Source organism: Rousettus aegyptiacus, unplaced genomic scaffold (genome assembly GCF_014176215.1).
Source record: "Rousettus aegyptiacus isolate mRouAeg1 unplaced genomic scaffold, mRouAeg1.p scaffold_m13_p_12, whole genome shotgun sequence".
Taxonomy (NCBI): Eukaryota; Metazoa; Chordata; class Mammalia; order Chiroptera; family Pteropodidae; genus Rousettus; species Rousettus aegyptiacus.
In genome coordinates this window covers 48,868,970-48,890,144 of record NW_023416287.1, presented here as the reverse complement: position 1 = coordinate 48,890,144, position 21,175 = coordinate 48,868,970, and the positions used below count along the sequence as shown (strand labels likewise).

Genomic DNA, 21,175 nt, shown 5'->3' with positions numbered 1-21,175 from the left:
TAATAATTTATAAATAGTAAAATTTCTAATCTTTTCTAGTATTTAGTACACTCTGTGATATTTAAATGGAGAAGGTAGCCAAGAGTATAATGGCCAAAGTGAGCATCTTAGGGGAAAAGGCTATGAAGTAAAGACATGATAACCCATAAAGTAGATAATTCTCCTCAAGTCATAAAAATCCAGCTGCATAGCAGAAGGATTCGGATAGAGCAGTGATCATCATCTCCTGCTGTTTTCAGGGTGAGCACGCAGAGCCCCTCCCCAGGCTTGGTGAGCTTGGAATCCAGGGAGACCCAAAGGAGGATGGCCCAGACCAAGATGATAATGATCTGGGCTGCTCTTCGATGCGGGAGCATTCTCTGCACTCCCCTGTGCAGATCGGTGACCAGGGATGTCAGCCGCAGTCTGCAGATGGCGGACAGTTCCACAGGCAGGTGGGTGCCGAGGTCTCAACCCCTTGTTCTGCCCGCACCTGGGAGAGGAGACTCCTACTCGATGTCTGTGTCATCTTTTATCATGGGCTAGTGTTCTGAAGAGCAGAAGTTTTCTAATTTCTCTGGCTGACTGTGGTTGCCTGTTGCTGTATGTTTGCTAGATATCACATCAGTAAGGCTTTCATGTTAATGTCAGCCCATTCGTTTATTTGGCCTACAGTTAGAAATAAGGGCCTTATGTACACATTAAGTAATAAGATCAGATCAATCGTATCTCCTCAAGGCCAGCAGATGTGCAAAGAGAAAACAAAGCATCCTGTAGCGTGGTCTGTGGCTTTGCAAAGCTTGGCGGTGCTTCCGAGGAGGCAAGGATGCTGAGCGCGGAGCCCTCACTGCGCCAGGACGTGGGACCAGCAGGTCCCCTCGGTCGCTGTCGAACTGAATGGACATTGGTAGTATCACTAAGGTGGTAACATAATGCATAAAGAGGAAAGAGCAAGTCTTTAAAAAAAAAAATCCTCAAACATGCATAAAGTGTTTCACGTATTTTTGGAGCCACTTAAAACATAATGCCGTAAATAAAAATATTTGTGACATTTTTTTAAAAAATTACAGTGTGTGTAAAAAGAGGTAGGATTTCAGTGTACAGCATTAAGTAATTATTAGTGTTACCAAAGGCCACATTTATTAAGCACATAGATCCTGCTTAATAAAGCAAAAGATACTATTGATACCACCCAGATATTTTGCACTCATACAAAATGGCAGCCATAGTGGGTTTGGAGTGTTGAGACTCTGGGAGGTCCCCAATGTTAAAGCTCTCTCCTCCCAGACTTCCTGATCTGGGTCTTTCCTGATCTTATGTTGCTTCTCTGAGGCTTCCACAGAGCTGAGCCTAAGGCCCCAAACCTCAGATCCCTGGCTCAGGGTGAGGGGCAGGGGCGAGTGGACCTTAGGTGCAGCGGTCACTCTGGGCAGGCGGGCGAGGCTGCAGCCGTTCAGCCACAAACATTTCGGGGCACTCCCTCTGCCCTGGACTCCACAGCTGCGGCCCCTCCTTCTGCCCAGGGCCTCTGAGGGTCAAGTGGGAGAGGGCTGTCATCAGCACTTCAGCTCAGATCCAAGTGAGGAAAAGCAGTGATGTATGAGCATGGGCCTAGGGGAAATGTGTATTTTCTCCTTACTTACTGCTTTCTTTCCATCTACGAATCAGATTTTCACAAACAAAGAGCTGTTTTCAATGCACCCCCATCCACCCTTCATTTTCCCTGAATACTATGACTCAAGAAAGAGGTTGTACTTTCAAAGGAATTTTTAATTAGTTATTAGGAAGTTCGTCATAATGCCAGTGTCCATGGGGAGATTTTAGCTCATGGTATGAGTTTTCCAGCAATGACTTTGTTAGAAAATAAAATGCTACCTTGCAAATAATCCTTTAAAATCTACCAGTTTTATTATTTTTAAATGAGATGTTGGCAATTAATACTGTAAAGTATCCATGATTAACTCAAATAGTATTTCTTGATTGTCACTTAGTCGTAAACCTGCTATACTAAGATCACGTGTTGGGTGTTTCCCACGCGTGTGTCCAAATGCTTTGGAAATAGAAAAAAATGTAAGACATCTGGTTTTCTAAACAATAGTCATGGAACATTTTACCCTTGGGGTGAAAAATAATATAAAGTCACTCAGCTGGAACCTCACATTCGGTGTATTTTAATATCATTTCTTCCTCTTCTTCCAGCACTAATTTTTTAGCTCTTCCCCTTACATTACCCTTGAGTTTCTGCTTTGCATAGTGTGCAGTAAAGGCACATGGAAGGGCTTACAGGGTAGCGTTCAGCCGGGCAGAATCGTCTGCCTTTAATGGACCCGTCTCTCCACAGTAATTAAGTGCATAATGCCATCCGTCCAAAGACAGAAGATTAATGAGCTCTACTGTAAGCAACAGCTGGTTTCTGGGAGCGAACGTTCTCAGTCAGGTTTGCCTGCCCTTTGGTGGCCTGGGTAGCGGGCAGGCAGCCTGGGTGTCTTACGGAGCCACACCCTTTTCTGAAACTCCGAGACCCTCCCCGGGTGATAAGCAGAATGAGAAATGTGGCCTAACTTCTTTCCCAAGGATAAATTTTCAAGCAACAACATTTCCCAGGCCATGATCTTTGTTTTGCGTCATATTGAACATTCTCACAGTTGAACACAGTAAATAGCAACATTTATCATGTCCAGAAAGATTAAAGAAGAAGAAGAAAAAACTACATAACTACATGTATCAAGCCAACCTTGGAAATAGTTCATGAAAATCATCAGGTTGGAAACGTTTGGTTCTGAGAATGTTCCTGCTAACTGATCTATATAATCAAACATCCGTGACTTGATTGTCCTTAAGAACAGTAAGCACTTTCAGTTTGGCCAGCCTTGTGGAAGAGCAGTGGCTGGAAATATCCAAGGGTGTGTTGTCTATTTCTCGCTTGCCACTCGCCACCATGTTAAGCTTTTGAGACCAGCACCCTTAAGGCCGTGTATGCATTATGTATTCATCAGAAATTCCTAAAATCAAGTTTTTTTAAACATAAGGTGATTAATAGTGCCAGCGTTATGACCCTGTGGTTCCAACAGTTAGTCTTCCCAGAACTGGATTAATCTATTAAAAAAGAAGTTACTTTTTCATTCAGAGATGTGATATAGGACTCTTTATTAAAGCATCTAAGTGTAAAATAAAGAACCCAATTTAAAATTCAGAGCAAGATCTAGTGAAATTATATTTCATATTAGTCTTCAAGTCTTCGACTGGTCACTGAAGAGTCCCACTGAGGATCCAGTCTTGGGACTGAGTAGAATCTGCTCCCTGAGCCTTTGTCCCTTATCCAGGACTCATCTGAAGCTTAAGGCCTTCAGGGTTACCCAAAGGAAAAGTCAGCCTTTCCCCTGTGGACAAAGTGTCTTCGGCTCCTTGGACCTCTTAGGCTTTGGCTCACCTGGGTGCCCAGCAGCCTACTTTGTGGCTACCCACCTTCCTGCTTTGCCCTAGATGCGGAAACTTTCAAAAAGATCGCCTCTTCCAGACAAGGCCTGTACTTCAAAACTATGATCTGCCCTAACATTTTTTTTTTTGTAATAAGAAAGCTCTCTTCTTGAACTTAGATGGCTTTTACATTTCAATTTTGAATGTTGTACCATGGTTTATTCTTCAGACCCTATAACTTTATATCTTCACCCAGGAAATATGCAACTCTATATAAAAGGAACCATACCAGAGCATTTTATTCTTGCTGTGTATTTTTATTTGTTTGTTTCTTTTACTGTGAAAATAGCGTGAACTGAGGATGAAAAGTCTCGAATCCTAAAGGAGACTTAAGGAAAAAACTCTTTTCGCCCCATACCCGCCTCCCAGAGTCAACCGCGGTTGGCAATTTAAGACATACCTTTCAAAGTGCGTAAGAAACTTCAAACCTCGCTGATGAGTATTTCCTCCCATTTGGCCACTTGATTTTCATCGGACCTGCCCTGATTTTTTGAAGCCTTTGTCTGCTACCTCTGTGTTTATAATCTATTAAATATATGTCCATTAGTTGTTTCACACACCCACATTTATCCTTGGAAAGCTCTCAGTGAAAATTATGGTGGCCTGTAGGCACAGAGCCCTTGTGGCCAGGATCACCTAGTATATTCTCAGACAGAGGACAAATGGTTTCTGTACATAAATGAGTCTATCATCTCTGTAAACCACAATCGTAGATTATATTTTCAGGGCCAGTCTTCAGTGACACATTGTCTTTTATCTGTGAAGGGACAATGATTCCAAAAAGGACTCTTAAAGTTAATCGGAATTTAACAATAAAGGTAAGAATGACAAATGACTTATTTATTAAAATGTTGCTGGATGTGCAAATGTATCCTTTCTGGTTTGTCTCACAGAAAAGGACTTGTCTTGGGACTCTTGCTATTAGAGGAGTTACTTTTATTGAATGTGGCATGAGGTCTCTTTATATGTATCAAATAGGAACTATGCCAGTCAGGGGCAGCTACCAGAGCATTCCAGAACTCCCTGCCTATGTCTAATAGCCTAAATGAAGAAGAGGTGGAGGCTATCACCTCTATTTTGTGACTAGTTTTTTGTGGATCAGCCTTAGCAGCAGGTCCATATATTTGTTCCAACTTCAGTTTAAAGCCAGTAACAGAGTTGATGGCTTGGATGCGAGCAGAGTAGTTGATGATAGTTTAGCTCTTTCACAGAATTATGATTCACGGGTCTTAGAAATCTTAGGCAACAATGATTTTGTAAAATTGCTAGCATCGCATCTCAAATAGCTTGGTATGTTACTTTTTCCATAAACTTTTTTTTACTTTCTAGTAATAATATTTATCATATACTTAGACAGCAGTCTTTTTGGCTGATGCCGAACCTTGAACCTGTTATAAATTTAACACTTTATAGCTCAGTCAAGCTCCTGATTCCAATTTAGGGATTATTTTAAGCCTCACCAAAGAAAGATGAGCTTAGAAAGGCTGAAATTTCCTTAGACTGGGGTGAAGAAATAGTGGAGCCATTTTATTCTATTTTTTTGGTCGTTTTTTTGTTTTATGTTTGTTTGTTTGTTTGCAAGAAAACCAACCAGCTGATCTGGAAGAGATTGAAAAGTTGACCTTTTTAAATTGAAATTGATCTATATTTAACAGATACATAAACTGAAGGGTTGCATAGCTGGGCTTCTGGCACAGAAGGTTCAAAAACACTGCATCCAAGAGGACTGTCACCTAAAAACCTTTAAATGGACCAGAGAGTCTTTGCTCCATTCTTGCCTTAATTTGGGTCATCTTTTGACCCAAAACATAGCCCAACAAGGGCCACCACCAGAGAAAAAGTGAGAGAAGTAACTTCTAGGTATTTTTTTGTGGGGGGATGGTAGCTCACTATTATTATTTCCCTTGATATGGAGGATAAAATTCATTTCACGGAGATTGGATGGCTTCTCTAAGGTCAACTTAAAAAAAAAAAAAAAAGGCTAGGTAAGGAATGATGTCAGAATTCAAATATCCTGGTCTGGTTTGTTCAGCCTGGGATGGAACAGACCTGGATTGCAGTCTGAGCTCTCTTCCTAGCAGTGAAACGTTGGCAGTACCTTCACGCTGTGGTTCCTCCTCTGTAACACAGGAACATGGCAGTACGTAGCCAGGATTGATGTGAAATGCAAGGTCATGCAGGTGAATGATATGGCATACCCCCTGGCCCACTGGAAACAATATTAAGTATCATTACTGGGGGATTGTACATGAAAAATAAAAAGCTACTTAGAAGGATTATGCGCCTTTATGGCTCATTCTGGATCTTTAGGAATTTTTGCTTGGACATCAGTCCTTGCTCTGCGCACCAAGGCGGCGTGATAGTGTGGTTTCTTGCCATGCCACATGCTGCCCCTGGGTGATTATAGTAACAAGTACCAATAGCTTGGACTCTCTGAACTCTTGCTCCCTTGGCTACTTCTACCCCAAAGCAATTTTGAGCTCCTTTAGTAATGATTACTATTGTACTGATATAATAGAACATAATGTTGATTACTCTAACCAAAATGTTAGAGCATTAAGACTAAATTTTATTTCCTCTGATATCTACTAATGCAAAAAAGTACTTACTTCCAGAGTAAGTACTTCCACATTTTCAGTCTGCAAAAGGACTGGCACATGAACCCCTGCTTTCAAGGGGTACAAGTTCTCATCCTACATTGTCAAAGCTGTTTGGTTTAGGGCTAAAACCCCCAAAGGCTGACCGCATAGGAGACTTGGGGTTCATAAGGAGCTACAATTACATATTAAGATTTCTCATATGATTTTCTACTTTTTCTTCAGTGACGACTACTCCAAAAACTGAATCAAAATTATTATCATTATTTTATGCTCAAAATACTTTGATTTAAAAAGTAGTGATACTTAAAAATTTTTAAACCCAAAGATGAAAATACCAAGTAAATCTACAATAAAATATATATAATCTTTCAACAAATACTATACTTAAGATGGTATGTATTTCTGAAAAGGTTATTGCAACACCTTTTCTCACTCACCTGTACTTATATAGTTTTTAAATACTTTTGTTATAGAGCTGAAAGAAACTCTTCTGCATTTATTATAATGTCATATATTTCACAAGCATCTTTTTGAGTATAGTAGTAATTTATCTATATTCAGATGGTTGGAAAGTATTCAAGGTGAGAAAAACCAAGAAGCAATAAATGCTAACAAATAGGCCTTTCTACTTGGTTGAAAGTCTACTGTATCTAATATTGTAGCTCTTCATATAAATTATGGAGGCAATTGGAGTTTTCAGTAAGTAACAAATCTGCTCATGTTAAGGAATTTCTCTTTCCTAATTCAACTTTATTTAAATCCAAACATGCATGCAAAGTATCTTAAATTGTTCCCAAATGTGTTTGACCATGTTTGTATATGTACATGTGAGTGTTTAGTAGATTAACTAGATCGTTTTAAAAGCACACTGACTCTACACAATGGAGAAAAGGCGACATGTGTGCAGATCCCAAGCTAGGGAGGCGAAGGGCCCTCTCCTTGCTGCTCTTAGCATGAGAGATTTACCAGGTACGGGGGATTTGCCTGAGAGTAAGGGCTGTCTACCCGTGGTGAAGACAGCCTGCATCCAGCAGGACTGAGAGAGCTTTTATTCTGCCTGCCTCATAAATGTATTGAACAAGATTGCCCTGAGATCGTCTGAGAGCACTTTTGCATTTTCTGTGTGGTTGAAAGAAATGGGCTCATGTGGTTTTTGTTTTTCAGGTACAGAATTGATTCAGTGTATTTAATTCATTTGGACTAATCTTTCTGATAATATATATACCTTTGCTGAAACATACCGAGATAGCTATCATGGTTTTGAAATGTGCCTTCAAAGGGCAGGCCAGGTTTTAGAAAATATAAAATCTTTAAGTTAGGTATAAGCAGATTAGCAATAAAAATCCATTTTTCATTTATCGGACCTGTTTTCACACTTCACAGGAGCCGAGCATTATGGGAAACACTGGGACTGTGGGACAGGTCAGGCTTTGTCTCTCCCCGGGGCCCTTACAGTTGGTGGTACAAAGGCACTGGGTAGACAAGTAGGAGCTTTGGTTTTTCTTGCCGTTAGTGAAGCAGAAAGGAGGGGGCCATTTATTTCATCTCAGTGGACCGTGAGGAAGCCTTCATGAACAGGTTAAGCATTTACTGTTGGCTTTAATTATTAAATCTCAAAAGTCTCCTCTGGCCCATGGCCATACTTGTCATATATATCAACTCTTAGTAACTACAAGCCAGAGGATGACTGCTCTATGTTTACAAGAAACACTAGAACTTTATTAATTCCCTTCTGGTGCAACGGCTGGCTTTAAAATGACAGCATACATAGGTAAGTGTTTGTATTTTGTTATATCTACATCCTTAGGAGAGCTTTGGGCATCTGAAGTCGCACAGAGCATCCTGTACTCCAGGGCTCCCTGTGGCCTCCTATAGCTTCCTTCTGCTCCAGGTTCCCATAGCACCAGTCTGATCTGGCCCCAACTATTCCAGTAGGCCCTTAGCAGTCTCATCCCTAGGGGACCGATGGCCTACATGGGGATCCCCTGGCTCTGTGCCAATTGTCCATGGCACCTTAGGAACGGCCCAACACCACCTTGATTTCCAGGCTCCTCTCCTCTTCTGACCTAAAGAAAACCCTTTCATGAGGTTGCAGAGTCGACCTCCCTGTCCCTACAGGTGGTGGAAAACCAGCAGCTGTTCAGCGCACTGAAGACCTTGCTGGAGGACTTGCGCTTGGAGCTGCAGGAGGACGAGCACGCTCGGCTGCGGCTGCAGCAGCAATACGCCAGCGACAAGGCTGCCTGGGATGTGGAGTGGGCCGTGCTCAAGTGTCGCCTGGAACAGGTACCTGGTCCGCCCAGGCTCCCCCGGACAGGTTAGGAAGAGGCACAGTTACTCAGATCCATAGTGGGTCTAAGAGAAAGAGGGCTCCAAGGAGAAAACCAGGAGCAGCTGCCTCTTGTCTCTTCTTCAAGCTCCCAGCACTTCTAAGGCTCCTTCTTATCCCCTTATTCCCCACTAAGCAACATTTTTTAAAGTAGCATTTGTTCCTCCATTCCACAGTGAACAAGGTTGCGTTTAGCCCCAATGAAGGTCGGCCAGCATGAAGTGGTGATCAGAGTGTTGACATAATTTAGACAGGAGCTACAAAAAAGCAGATTGTATGTAGTTTAGACTCTCTGAAAAAGGTAAACATGTGCTTTCCTTTAGATTTCTCCAAATACTGAAAAGTGCTGTAGACCTTCTACTACATGCCCTAGAAGTCTAATCAACTTCAGTGTCTCTATTTACACTGAAGGAAACAGAGTCCCAGAAGTTGCTGGTCTCTGATTACAGAGCCCAGTGCTCACGTGGAGGGGCGGGGGAGTGAGGGGGCAGATTCCTGCCCCATACCCGCAGTGGAGTGGAGCCTCCGGGGACATTTAGACCATGGCACAGTTGTTAAGATCAGACTGAGACAGAAAATTCTTTCCTACAATTTCAGAAACATCTTCTCCCTGGAAATCCGAAAAGCTCTGTCACTTCCTACACAGTGTCTGCTTGCTCAGATTGTTTCTCCAGCCCCTTGATCGTGATGAGGGAGATCTTTGCATCTTTGATAATCTATTTTCTAGGCCCCATTTTGAGGCAAACCATAAAGTAATTAAAATTTTATGTGAATTGGCTCGGTCCTGTACACACACACACAAAATTCCCCAGAAAGGAGACATCTTCCGGCCTTAATAAAAGATGAAAGCCCCTGTCATGTCAAAAGAAAACAGCACCCCTGTTCACCTGCATTGCCACCTGGCTCAAGGGAGCACTGGTGTCAAGCTCACAGCCCTAGGAAGAGTGAAGACACAGTCTCTGCAGAGGAAGCTGCAAAACATAGGAAAACCAAAGTGGCAGACAAGTCTGGTCAGATAGCTCAGGCCCTGACCCAGTTACGAACCCTGCGCACTGCCTGGAATCAGACTCTTACTAGATGCTGTGTTTATGTTAGGACACATCCTGAACAGTCGGCAGCAGAGGAAGAATGAGTAAGGATGCTCTCTGATGAGCAGCTGCCTTTAAACCTATTTAAAAATATGTTTATGGGAGAAAAAGCTAAGTATTTTCAAAGATGTAAGTATAGCTAAGGAAAGGAGGCATAATCTTTGATGCAAGTTGGATTCAAAACATTCCATCTTTGTTTTAGGGGAGCCTGGTATCTACCCCCATGTCTGCACAAATAAAGCCTCAGGGAAAATCATTAAACACCATTAAGTAAAGCTAGGACTTCAAGTCTAGAAGCCAGGTAGTGATAGGTAAAGATTCATCTTCTGCCCAAATTGTTAAAGAAGTTCTTTAAACATTTGCCACTCAGGAAGTAATGAATGTGAGTGAGGCCAGTTCATTTATAATAGTCCCATCTTTACCTTCTTCTACTTAAAAGCAAAACAGATGAATTCTATGAAAAGTTAAGTATTTTCTCTCAGGGGAGGCCATTTTGTGTCAATTCACAAGTCTATGATTCCTTCAATTTACTCCTCAGTCAGACCTTAGTCTAAATGCCAAAGATGCAGTCACAAATAAGGTATTTCTTGACTGGATTCCCAGTGCAGTTGGAGACCCAGACAAGGGCTAGAATTTTTAATATTGTGACAAGTGCCGGCCAGGCCTATACGGAGGGCTGCCGGGGAACTGGGGCATGCAGGGCACACGCTTTGACTTGAGGGTTCAGGAAAGGGTTGTCCCTGAAAGCCCTACTTTGAATGAATCTCAGAGGATGAATAGGAGTGGGTTCACCGAAAAGGAGAGGATGTGTCAGACAGAAAAAAACACTGTGAAGAAAGGAGCATATCACATCTGCGGAGCTGCACCTAGTCAGGTGAGGGAGGGAAAAAGAGGAATGCTCAAAGAAATGAAATGATAATCCTGATTTTATCATGGAACTAAAGCATTTTGACTGCTTTTTAAAAGGCTATTCTGGTTTCAAGTTTTAGAGAATGGATTAGAAACCATTAGATTTAAATGGATTAACATGGTCTTCCAGTAGAATTCAGGGATCTGCTGAACTAGAATAGAAAAAAAAAAATACATTGGTAATGTCACTAATCTTTAACTAAAATTTATTATGTTTTCCAACAATAACATGCTCCCATTCCTTCCTCCTGTCCTCTCTGCTATCGTTGTCATACGGTTTACTTCTACATGTTCTAAATACATTGCAACTATTTTTGCTTTAGACAATCAGTTATAGTTTGAAGCAATTAAAACTAGGAAAAATGACTTTTATATTTGCATGTATTTATGCCATGTCCAATGTTCATTTTTTGTGTAGATCAGGGTCTGTTGGTATCATATCCTTTCTTTCTGAAAAGTTCTTCTATCATTTCTTGAAGTACGGTTTCGGCTGGCAGTGTTTTTCTTCGAATTTTTATATATTGAAAAAGTATTCTTTTTTTTTTTATTTTTCAAAGATATTTTTGTTGACTATAGAATTCTATCAAGATTGCTATTCCTCCCCCCACCATGTTACCCCTTTAAAGATGTCACTCCATTGTCTTCTGACTTGCATAGTTTCCAAGGAGAGGTTTGCTGTCATTGTTGTCTGTTTGCCTCTGTGTGGTGGTATCTTTTTTCTCAGTCTGCCTCCAAGTCTGCTTCTTTGGTTTTCAGTAGTTGAATTTATGTCAGGATGGGCGGGGTTTTTATTCTGCTTGTTTGTTTGTTTTGGTATTTAACCTCCTGGGTGTTCGACAAATATTTATTATGGGTGCCTAGGTTCCATCACTGCTCCATCACCAGGTTCCATGTCAGGGCTAAGAATATAGAGACAGACGTGTACCTGTCCTCAAGGAGCTCTACAGAAGGACAGACAAGAGATGATAGTGACTCAGAGTAGGGAAGTGGAGCTGAGAAGCAGACTGAAGGAAGCTTACCATTCTATGTTAAATGTTCATAAATAGAACTTTAAAAGTGAAAATGGTTTCTTCCATGGGATTGGTCAATCTTGCTTTAAACATGTTTCCAGGGATAATGCATTAATGTACTGAGATTTTTATTCACCTACTAATGTAAAACTTGGCACAAAACTCAGTTCCTAAGTTTTTCTCCTTGACAGCTGGAAGAGAAGACTGAGAAAAACTTGGGAGAACCAGGCTCTATCACTGACAACAAAGGGGCGTTTAAGAAGGAGAGGGAGACACATCAGAAGCTCCTCGCTGACAGTCACGGCCTGGTCATGGAACTGCGCTGGCAGATCCATCACAGCGAGAAGAACTGGAACCGGGAGAAGGTGGAGCTTCTCGACCGCCTGGACAGAGATCGGCAGGAGTGGGAACAGCAAAAGAAGGAACTCTTGTGGAGAATAGAACAGGTAACAAAGTACCCAGACACTGGAGAACAGGGAAGAGAGTGGAGATGGCTAAATTGACCTGGAAATCAGAGAACAAAGGTGGGGAAAAAAAATGAGGCTACTCAGAGGTCCTTAACTACATCAGGATGTTTCTTGGGTCTCCAGAAGAAGGGGAAGAAATAATAGAACTTTTAGTATTGAAGACCTGGGCTCAGCTTTTTCATTATACAAATCTTCTCATTGCAAAGTTTGTAGGTAACTTTCTTGTGTGTGTCTGTGTGTGGTATGTTTGTATGCTCAGGGGTGGGGGCAGGATAACTTTTAAACAGAATTTAAAGACTAAACTTGAAAGATGAGGTTATTCCAGGTCTTACAAAGTGATTTCTGCCAAAAAGCAAATTAACTTTTAAGTTTGCCACTAAAAATGTGGTCACAGTAATTGCTCCAGCTCAAATGGAATTGTCCATTAGTAAAGAAATTGCTAAATTAAGTTGGAAGTTGGGCTATTTGCACCTGCTGTGGATATTGCTGAGCTGTAATTAGATAGAACCATAGTCAAGGGAGGTAGCTGGTAGCTCATTGTCTTCAGCTAAACAAATGATTCAAAAACTCAGATAAGACGGAATTGTTTTTCTATAGCTCAGATCATCATTCTCTGTATTGCATCAGACTTAGGACAGTTTGCGTAGTTGTGGTTGTACCCTAAGTGATACACAAATTACATTTTCACATTAAATTATTAAAGGTTTGGAATTCCTCCCTGGCCGGATTTTTACATAGTATATATTTTATTTATTTCAGCCTGTCACATTTATAAATTCATGAGGCCTCAAGGAAACATATTAATCAATAACAAACTGAGTTCAGGAGAATGACCTTATTACTTTATTTTAAATACCCATACTGCCTGCATTTATGTAGGAGCCTTTTGAAAAATGTGTTCCATTATCACCAGACATGGTGCCTGTGTTATGCGGGTACAGTGGTAGAGGTGAGTTTCCACATACCATAGAGGGCATGAGAGAGAAAGAATAAACTAAGAGATTTGGAGCCTTTGGCTCAGAAAGCCTTGAGAAAAAGGAAGTGCACTGCAGATAGCTGAAATTCTTCCTAGGCTGGATTACTCACACACCTGAGTCATCATCTTGAAATTTGATATGTTTCATTTCAGAATTCCACAAATTCTATCAAAGGAAAGTCGGCTACTTCCTGTTTGGCCTAGAAATGCCAGAACTTGAGGAGAATTTTCTGTATTAAATCCCCTGTATGCTTGTGCCTTATTGAATGGATCAATTGTTGAGTGGATATTGCAGGAGCAAAGTAGCACATGTTCTTATGAAATAGTCACAGATTTTCCATATCCAACTTTAGCTAACCAGTATCACAGTATCATAGTAACTCCAGGCACCCTGTTACCATGGAGGCTCCCTCCTGGCCTTTCCTCTGGGATCTCTCACTTTGTCTGTCCCTTCCACACCCCGGTAAGGCCATCACGATCCCTGCCCTTCTGGGTCCCCTTCGCCTGTTAGCCATAGGCTTGTTGATCTTATCATGGCTTCATTTTGGAAGTCAAATCTTGGCTATTTGTTAAGCAAGTCTTTAAGCGTTTTATTTTACTTTTGAGAATGAGGAATTTCTAGTAAGGAAAAATTGGTAAGACATCTCATGATATTCAGCTTTCGAAGAGTTAATGACGAAGGGATGAACAGTCACCTCATTTTAAGACTATGTTTTGGAAAGAGAAGAGGGGGCAGGAGTTGAACCCCATTCTCAAATTGTCCGTACTGCAACAATTGCCAGTACTGTCAGCCCCAGAACTTCAGTCCTCAAGGCTCACTTCTGAGCACAATAGGTTCCGGGCATTCATCTGTTCCTGAAATCTGTGCGGTGGATCCCACAGGCTTTGTATAATGATTTCACTGCTTTTTTTAGGAGAGGATTTGTTGCCAGTGAATGATGCTTCAGATTGCAATGGTGGCTTTCAAATATAAATCTGGCCTTTCCCCAAAAATATTCAAGATTTTAAAAGAGGACTTTATAAATCTCGGTGCCCAATCTTGAAAAATAAGTGAAGCGGTTATAGAAATTCCCTGTGAAAGAGGAAATTGACTGAAGTGTGTTATATGTGTGTGTGGAGATTTTATCAGCTACTGGGTTGCTCACTCATTTAACTGTTAGCTACATATTTTATATATAAACAAGAATTATAGGTGAATATTCTTCATTATCTTGATATTTGACTACTTGGTGAGCCATATAACCTTGACTATGATAACCTAGTACAGATGGTATAAGAAGTAACAGTAAATCCATTTTCCACTTTCAGAACACATGCTTCATACTTGTCTGGTGTCACTGAATTCCTACACAATTTCTCTGCCACATGAAGCATTTTCTATGATGAATGACTGGGAGTGTGGTTAAGGTCATATAACACATATCATCCATCTTATCAGCATCTCTTGTCTCAATCCAAATTTGGTTGGATCATAGTAACTTTTACGAAGTTGTACTATATTCCTCTTTAGAATTGTTAAATTCCCAGTTAACATGTAGGTGTTATAGGACTTGCAGCTCTAAAGAGCTAAAGGAAAGTTTATGTGTCATTCCATTCTCCTTCCAGTAACTTCCTTAAATCGGTTGCCTCTACTATATGAAAGGCCATTTAAAAAAAAAAAAAAAAAAAAAAACCTATTCACTGAGTGATCTTTTTTCTTTTGACCAGTTCAGATAAGGTGACACTCTTGAGGGTTCATTGTTTCTTGTATTATTTGAAATGCAAATCTTTTAAATTTTCTATTTGTATTACAAGTTGTTCTACTGCAGGGTTCTAAGTACACTAACTGCTGATGCCTGGTTTGAAATGACTCTCCTAGGAAACCCTATCCTTTTAAGGACCCATTATTCTATTACAACACCCCGGAGGCATCTAGCAGCAGATCCCTCCAGCTAAAACCATTCCAGTTCATTTTTAGGAAACCTAACACTTAACAGCTTGGGTGTACATTGCTCATTGCTCCTGGCTGTGGGGGTTTATTTTTGAAATCCCACTTTACTGAGTTAGAACCTGCTTGTTCATGGCTCTCCTCTTTAGTCATTCTTCCCCCTCTTCACACACCCCCAGTGCACATTTACAGCTTCAGATGTGATTCTTGCATTTTAATTCCTTGCCCAAAATAGCTTGGAGATGATCATGTGTTGAAACTAAATTGTGCTGACATGCCTTAGATGAACATAATAAAAAGCTTTCCTTTTTACTTTTTTTAAAGTAAGCATTTAGCATCTTTAAGAGAACTGTGAAGAACTGTGTCATGGAGAGGAAAGGGTAGAGAGCGGAGGGAGGAGCTGAAACTCAGGGTTGCTTGCTTCTTCCTTCATTTAACTGTGATCCTGCCTCATACTCTAACATGGAAACTCTGGCTGCTTGAATCTCCATCTTTCTCACAAAATGAAGATGATTCTCTGAGACTTTGGTTACACCACCTCAGAATTTACTAAAAATGATTAAAAGTCTTTTATCTCCATTATTTCACATGGCTTTGTTCCTGATGATACACAGGCCACACTTATATCCAGTTTATGGATGAAGGCTGAAATTGGGACACAAAGGTATACTTTATGAAAGATGCTTTGTTAAAAAATAAGTTAATATGCTTCCAAGGGTGTTTTAGAACTTCCTGGCGCTGTCTCAGCACTTGACGATTGAAAATCATTCTTCTGACACCCCTTCAGTTCAAATCCAAATGTCATTCAGATCATGCAGATAATTTACTTAGTCAAAAGAGCAGCCAATGTGTAGAGTGCGTGAGTGTATCATCCAGTAAAGACCCCATTAAGGATATGTAGGTGGAAACATTCTCAGCTCTCATTTGTGTTTTCTGTGCCTGTTTTGATAGAGAGGCAGTGAGGAAACCTCTGGAGAAAGAGGAGAAGCCATCCATTAGGGCTTTTCGAGGAACGAGAGTCTGCTCTCACATGGTATCCCTGCCTGTCCACGGGCTCCCTTCCTGAAGCGCCTCCACATGAAGGGCTGAGTTATCAGCGTGCCTCAGCCCTGGTATCAGGCAGGCCTGGGGGAAATCTCTGGTGGTTTCACTGGCAAACAATAGGCTGCACAATGGGCCTTGCCCCTGCCGTTTCCCCCCAACCTAGGAGGGAGGTATGCTACCCCCATTTACAGATGAAACAGAGCTGAGAAGAGCAGAGGACTTTGCACCTGCTAGCAAACCAGCAAGCCATGGAACAATGGTTCCAACTCAGGTCTTCTCTAAACCCTTGTGGTCCTGTGTCCCCCCCACCCCCCCCCCCACCCCACACACACATGCCACTGCTTCTTGAGCTTACCAAGTTAGGCAAAAAAATATGAATTCGAAGTATGTGGCTTATGTTTGCTTGTTTGTTTTCAGTCATACCAGATCTTTAATTGCCTTCATAGCTAAGTTTTAATCCTCTCTAGCAAATCATAAGTTGTTTTGATACCCAGTTATTACGGCCCAGTTTGGTCACTCAGGTTATATATAAGGACTCTTTCCACATGATTTGGAAGTAATACTCTGTTATTATTAGGAAACTCTGCTAGTTAGGAAAATCAAATTCACCCTCAGAAGTTCACTGTCACTGACAGCTTTCATTGAGTGTTCCTTAAGTCTTGAAGGTAATTACAAAAGAGAGTTCTAAATATAGCATTCAACAACGTGTAGTTTTCTATGAGCACAGTACTCAAAGTTTTACTCAGTAACATGTAGATACTTATCAGAAGGATTTGGCTTGTGTGTGGTTAATGCAGATTTCCAGATAAAATTGTGATTTAAAAAAATGTTGGGCTATATTTTGAAATTAAGGTCAAAATTTTAAGAACATTTATTTCTCATAGTCTTTGAGATGTAAACCATTGAAATTACAGATGGACCCATCTATAATTCCAAATTGGGGAGAAACTGTGATCTTAGAAGAGTAACTGACAAAAAATTGTTTCATTTTTAAAATCCCAAAGTTGCAGAAAGAAAATAGTCCCCGGAGAGGTGGCAGTTTCTTCTGTGATCAAAAAGAAGGCAACATGCGCCCCTTCGCCCCCCCAGGGAGCCCTCGCGTGCCACGTCTGGTGGGGGTGTGGCCCTGCACGGACGCAGAGCCCATCCCGTTGGAAGACAGGCCGCTGTCCAAGCTGAAGGAGTCGGACAGGTGCTCAGCCCGGGAGAACCTCTACTTGGACGCTCTGATCCTGGAGGAGGATCCGGAGGAGTCTGCGGCCCGCGGACCCCAGAGGGAGCTAAGGAGCTGCCTCCCGGAGGTCGGCCTGGGTTTTCTCATCTGAACAGTGGGTTGTGGGCGAAACCTGGCCGGGTGGTCGGCAGCTGCAGGGCCCGGCAGATCGCAGCCTCTGGGTTGAGTAAAAGTGAAACCTTCACAGCGCCGAGAGCTTTGCTTGGTGGACCTGACCCCAAACTCCTAGCGTGCTCTGCGGCCAGTTTCACTTTGCCACTCGGTCTCGGGTTTGGGAATGCAGGGCTCATGTTCTATGTAAATGGAAAGGTCTCACTAACTGGCACATCCAGTGAAAAGCAGGAGGAAATAGATCATTCTGGGAAGTGTAGGTCTGTAACTTTTTTAAAATTCGTAGCACAGTCTTCTGATTCTAGAAAACTAATTAATAACCAAAAAAAATCTGTTTTAAAGTAAGTACCTTACATTGTAAGTAGCAAATGTCATACCATATGTTATTATGTGAAAGGGAAAAAATTGAACACATAGAAACCTTCTGTAAATTAGATCAGCAAACACGTGAGCTAAGCTCTATGCTGAAACTTCCAGGGCACAGCATTCCGTTTTTCTGTTTATGCCCTCTTTAAAACTGTGTTTTAAAAATCGATTTTAAGAACCATTACCTATGAGTCAATTTAACAGTTGCTGTGCCTGTCATTTAACCTGTCCCAAACACTTAGTAGATTTAGAAGAGTTCAAGTCAAATAGTGCTGTCAAAGTGTAGGGAAATAAGGCACGTGTCCGCGAGGGCAGGGGCTCTCGCTTCAGCAGTATGTACGCAGTTGATGTGACATCACCAGTATGCTGCCCAATTTATTCTGGTGGCACTCTCACATGGTCCAGCTTCACAGCAGAGCTAAGGCACCCCAGGGTCAGGAGACTGTCCTAGTGCCAGCTTCACAGTGGCCGGGACCCCATACTGATCCGCATGGCAGAGAGGAGGGCCATGCTCATGAAGCGGAAGCTGTTTACTGTGCCAGCGAATAAATTTCCGTTACCATCAGGGCTTCCTAGGATCCTTGCCCCTTCTTCAAGACCATGTCAGCATGAGGGTTTTTTTTTTTTCGAGACATCCTGTTCTCTGTCAGCACAGCTATCATTTTTCTTAAGCAGAAGTCACTGTTATTTCATCTCTGATTCCAAATGGCAATGCTTAAAACCAAGAAAGTGCGCAAGCCGAAGAATGTCACACTACCCTCTACAGCGAGGCTTAGACCAAGGGACATCAGTCTCCTAACTCTGTCACCCTCATCTTTCCTTCTCCAATCTCCTACCCCCCCTAACCCCACCCCCCCACACACACACCTGCTCTCATGCATACACACACACATGCAGACATATTTAGGTCATTACAAAGCCAGGTTTGAAATTTATGTAGTCAGCAAAGTTCTCTGAAGAAGCACAGGAGAGCCACTTCCTCCAACCTCCATGACAAAATTTATAGCCAGTTTTTCTCACTCTTGTGGGCTCTTCCCTGGACTACAGAAGCTCCAACCCCTCATCACTCTAAATTCTGGTTTTATTATTGTACTTCAAAAGTCTGAAGAGCAGTAGCACTCCTGACTAAAATTTGGCTCTGTACATTTTCAATGGTGTTTTCCTAGGGCAGGAGAGCAGAACCACCATTTAGCACATTGAAGTCTCCTAGGTAACCAATATTAACTGATTTAGATGAACTTGTTTCTCCTTTATAGGAAGAAGAAAATCACAAGGGAAATCTTCAAAGGTAAGTAAGATTGATGAAAACAATAGTAGACAACTGAAATAAAATTGTCTTGGTCTTAAAATTTCAGCTCATCACTCCAGTCTATTGTAACACTATCTTCAAAATGACTTAAAATTAGACTTCTGAACAATTGCTTTATTATTTTTATTTCAGAAATATAGTACTTTTTATAATTAGCAACAAGAAGGCCAGAGATGTGGTGTTGTATATGTGCGTGTATGTATTAATGTTAGGGTAAGAACTTTGCAGTTATAGTTGTGCATTGTGTATATAAAGAAATAATTGTGTTAGGTTTTGAAAAGTCTATGGAAACCCCTCTCCTCTAACTTAGGGTCTGAAAAAACTTACTTATAATAGGCTATGAGACAATTTATATAGTATATATTTAAAAGCTCTTAATAGGAGAATATATTAGAATATTTCCTGGAAGTAATCCTTGAAGTAGATATAAAATAGTTGAGTCATCTGTATATGGGATGTTTCTGAAAAGACACATATAAACAAATCTGTTTAAATTTAAACATTAAAAATAGAAAACCGAGAGGAAAGTACAGAGAATTCCCATACTGTCCCACCCCAAGCCCATACACAGACTTTTTCTTTATAGACAAATATATATCATTTCCACTACATGGAATCTCTTCTCTGAGCCATTCAGTATTTTCCAGTTTGCTCATCCCTGTTTTTCTGTGAACTTAAAATCCACAAATAACTATTTTCTTCCCATTTTGCTCTTTATCGGATTCACCCAAAACCTGGAATTGCCCACGGTACATTTCTGTCCCTCGAGCTGTCTTGTCTGGTTATTCTCAGACTGTACAGGACAGCACTTGTGAGCTCGGGTTCAAGAGCCAAATGGCCTGGGTTCAAATCTACTTCTGCCTCTCATTAGCCATGTGACCTTGGGTGAGTTTTGTGACTGCTTTGTGCCTCAGTTTCCTCATCTTTAAGCAGGAAGTATTTAGATTTTTTTACAGCTTACATGTGTTAATCCACATAAAGTGATGACTACATGGAATAAGTAGTAAGTGAAGTTTAGCTATCATTACATCTTCCCACTTTTTTTCTTTTTTTAGCAGTGCTCCTCCATGCACTGTAGCTAATTATTATTTTCTATCTTAATTGCTTCTGTTAATTTAAAAAGTAATCCATGTTTGTAAAATGTAAACATTATCGAAATATCCCAAGTAAGAAAGTTCATGCATGCTCCCCACCATTTCCATTTTCCTCTTGCTTCTAGCAGGTTCACGTGCTCCCTCCGTATTTTATTCTATGTATCTTGACGCGCATATTTCAAATGCATCCTGGTCTTCATAGTTGCTGTTTTGTTTCACTCGGGATGCTGCTAAAGTTGATGCTTTTCCTTTCTCTGTCCACATTACCTCTGCTCCACAATATCCATCCAAGCCCTAAAGGCAAATATCCCATACAGCTAATACTGATTTAACTCTGAGTAGCTCCTCTGTGGCAGAAGCCAGGGTTAATGAGCTACGTCTGGGAAGTGTAGATCAGGACTTCCGTGTCTGCATAGCACTCCCAGCCCCCAGTGTTGTGAAGCTCGTTACCAATTCGGCGATTTCTCGACTGGGCTAGAAGCAATAAGAGGAAAAACCATGCTTGCCGGAAAGCTAAGACCTGGTGACAAATCGACCCATCCGTTTATTTCCAGCGCTGTTTATAACCAGCTTTCTGTTACTCAGAGCGCCATCAGACAGTTTGCAGATTATTTCTAACAAAAAAATAACACTGACTTTTACCTCTAGTGAGGAATAACAAGATGGAATGCCTAATGGTAGCACTTAGAACCTGCTCTTTTATCCCCCTGGTGACGACCACAAGAGGATGTGCCCCAGGGTGGGGAAAGGGCACCCAGAGCTTTGCTGGTTCTGTGGGCTAGTCCCTGTGGTACACAGTCCCCAATCCTGGCCTCGTCATTGTTAATGGGTCCTATGGTAGAGCGGCCCATGGCCTCTGAGGACCCCTTCAGCAGGGCCTGGGCTAATCTAGAACTCTAGGTATTCAAGCTTCTGTGTGGGAGGTGGGCAGATATTATGTCCTATGAGAAGGTGGTCTAGTTGCAAAAACAGTCTGCATATACCTCACCTCCCCAACAGCCTATCCAGAGGGATTTCAGGCCAGAGGGTCCAGGGCCTGAGCCACCAGGCACGGCCAGCCCCAAGCCTCCTTCCTGGCCACCACTTCTTGACCCTGGGCATGCTGGCAAGTTGCCTGAGCATTCCAGAAATCTCCTGTCTTAGCATGTTAGAGTGCCCAGCCTGCCCAGGCCTATTGGAGGCAGTCAGTAAATTTATGTCCAATAGAAACATGTTAAATTAAATTCAGGAATCCACATCTATGAGGCAGCAGCTT

The 21,175-nt window shown here is 41.6% G+C and overlaps 1 protein-coding gene across 8 annotated transcripts in view; it reads left to right on the top strand.

The window, feature by feature from the left end:
- The window catches only part of MTCL1 (microtubule crosslinking factor 1), a 114,010-nt gene that overhangs the window by 83,785 nt on the left and 9,050 nt on the right, over nt 1–21,175 (top strand). For all 8 annotated transcript variants that reach the window (XR_004953669.1, XM_016120964.2, XM_036229857.1 and 5 more), the window contains 5 exons: nt 240–434; nt 8,175–8,342; nt 11,584–11,838; nt 16,811–17,107; nt 18,774–18,805. Coding sequence is in view for 7 of the 8 variants with exons in the window: in XM_016120964.2 (XP_015976450.2) it covers nt 240–434; nt 8,175–8,342; nt 11,584–11,838; nt 16,811–17,107; nt 18,774–18,805 (947 nt within the window). In the remaining variant the exon portion in view is untranslated. The remainder of the gene's footprint in view (nt 1–239; nt 435–8,174; nt 8,343–11,583; nt 11,839–16,810; nt 17,108–18,773; nt 18,806–21,175) is intronic.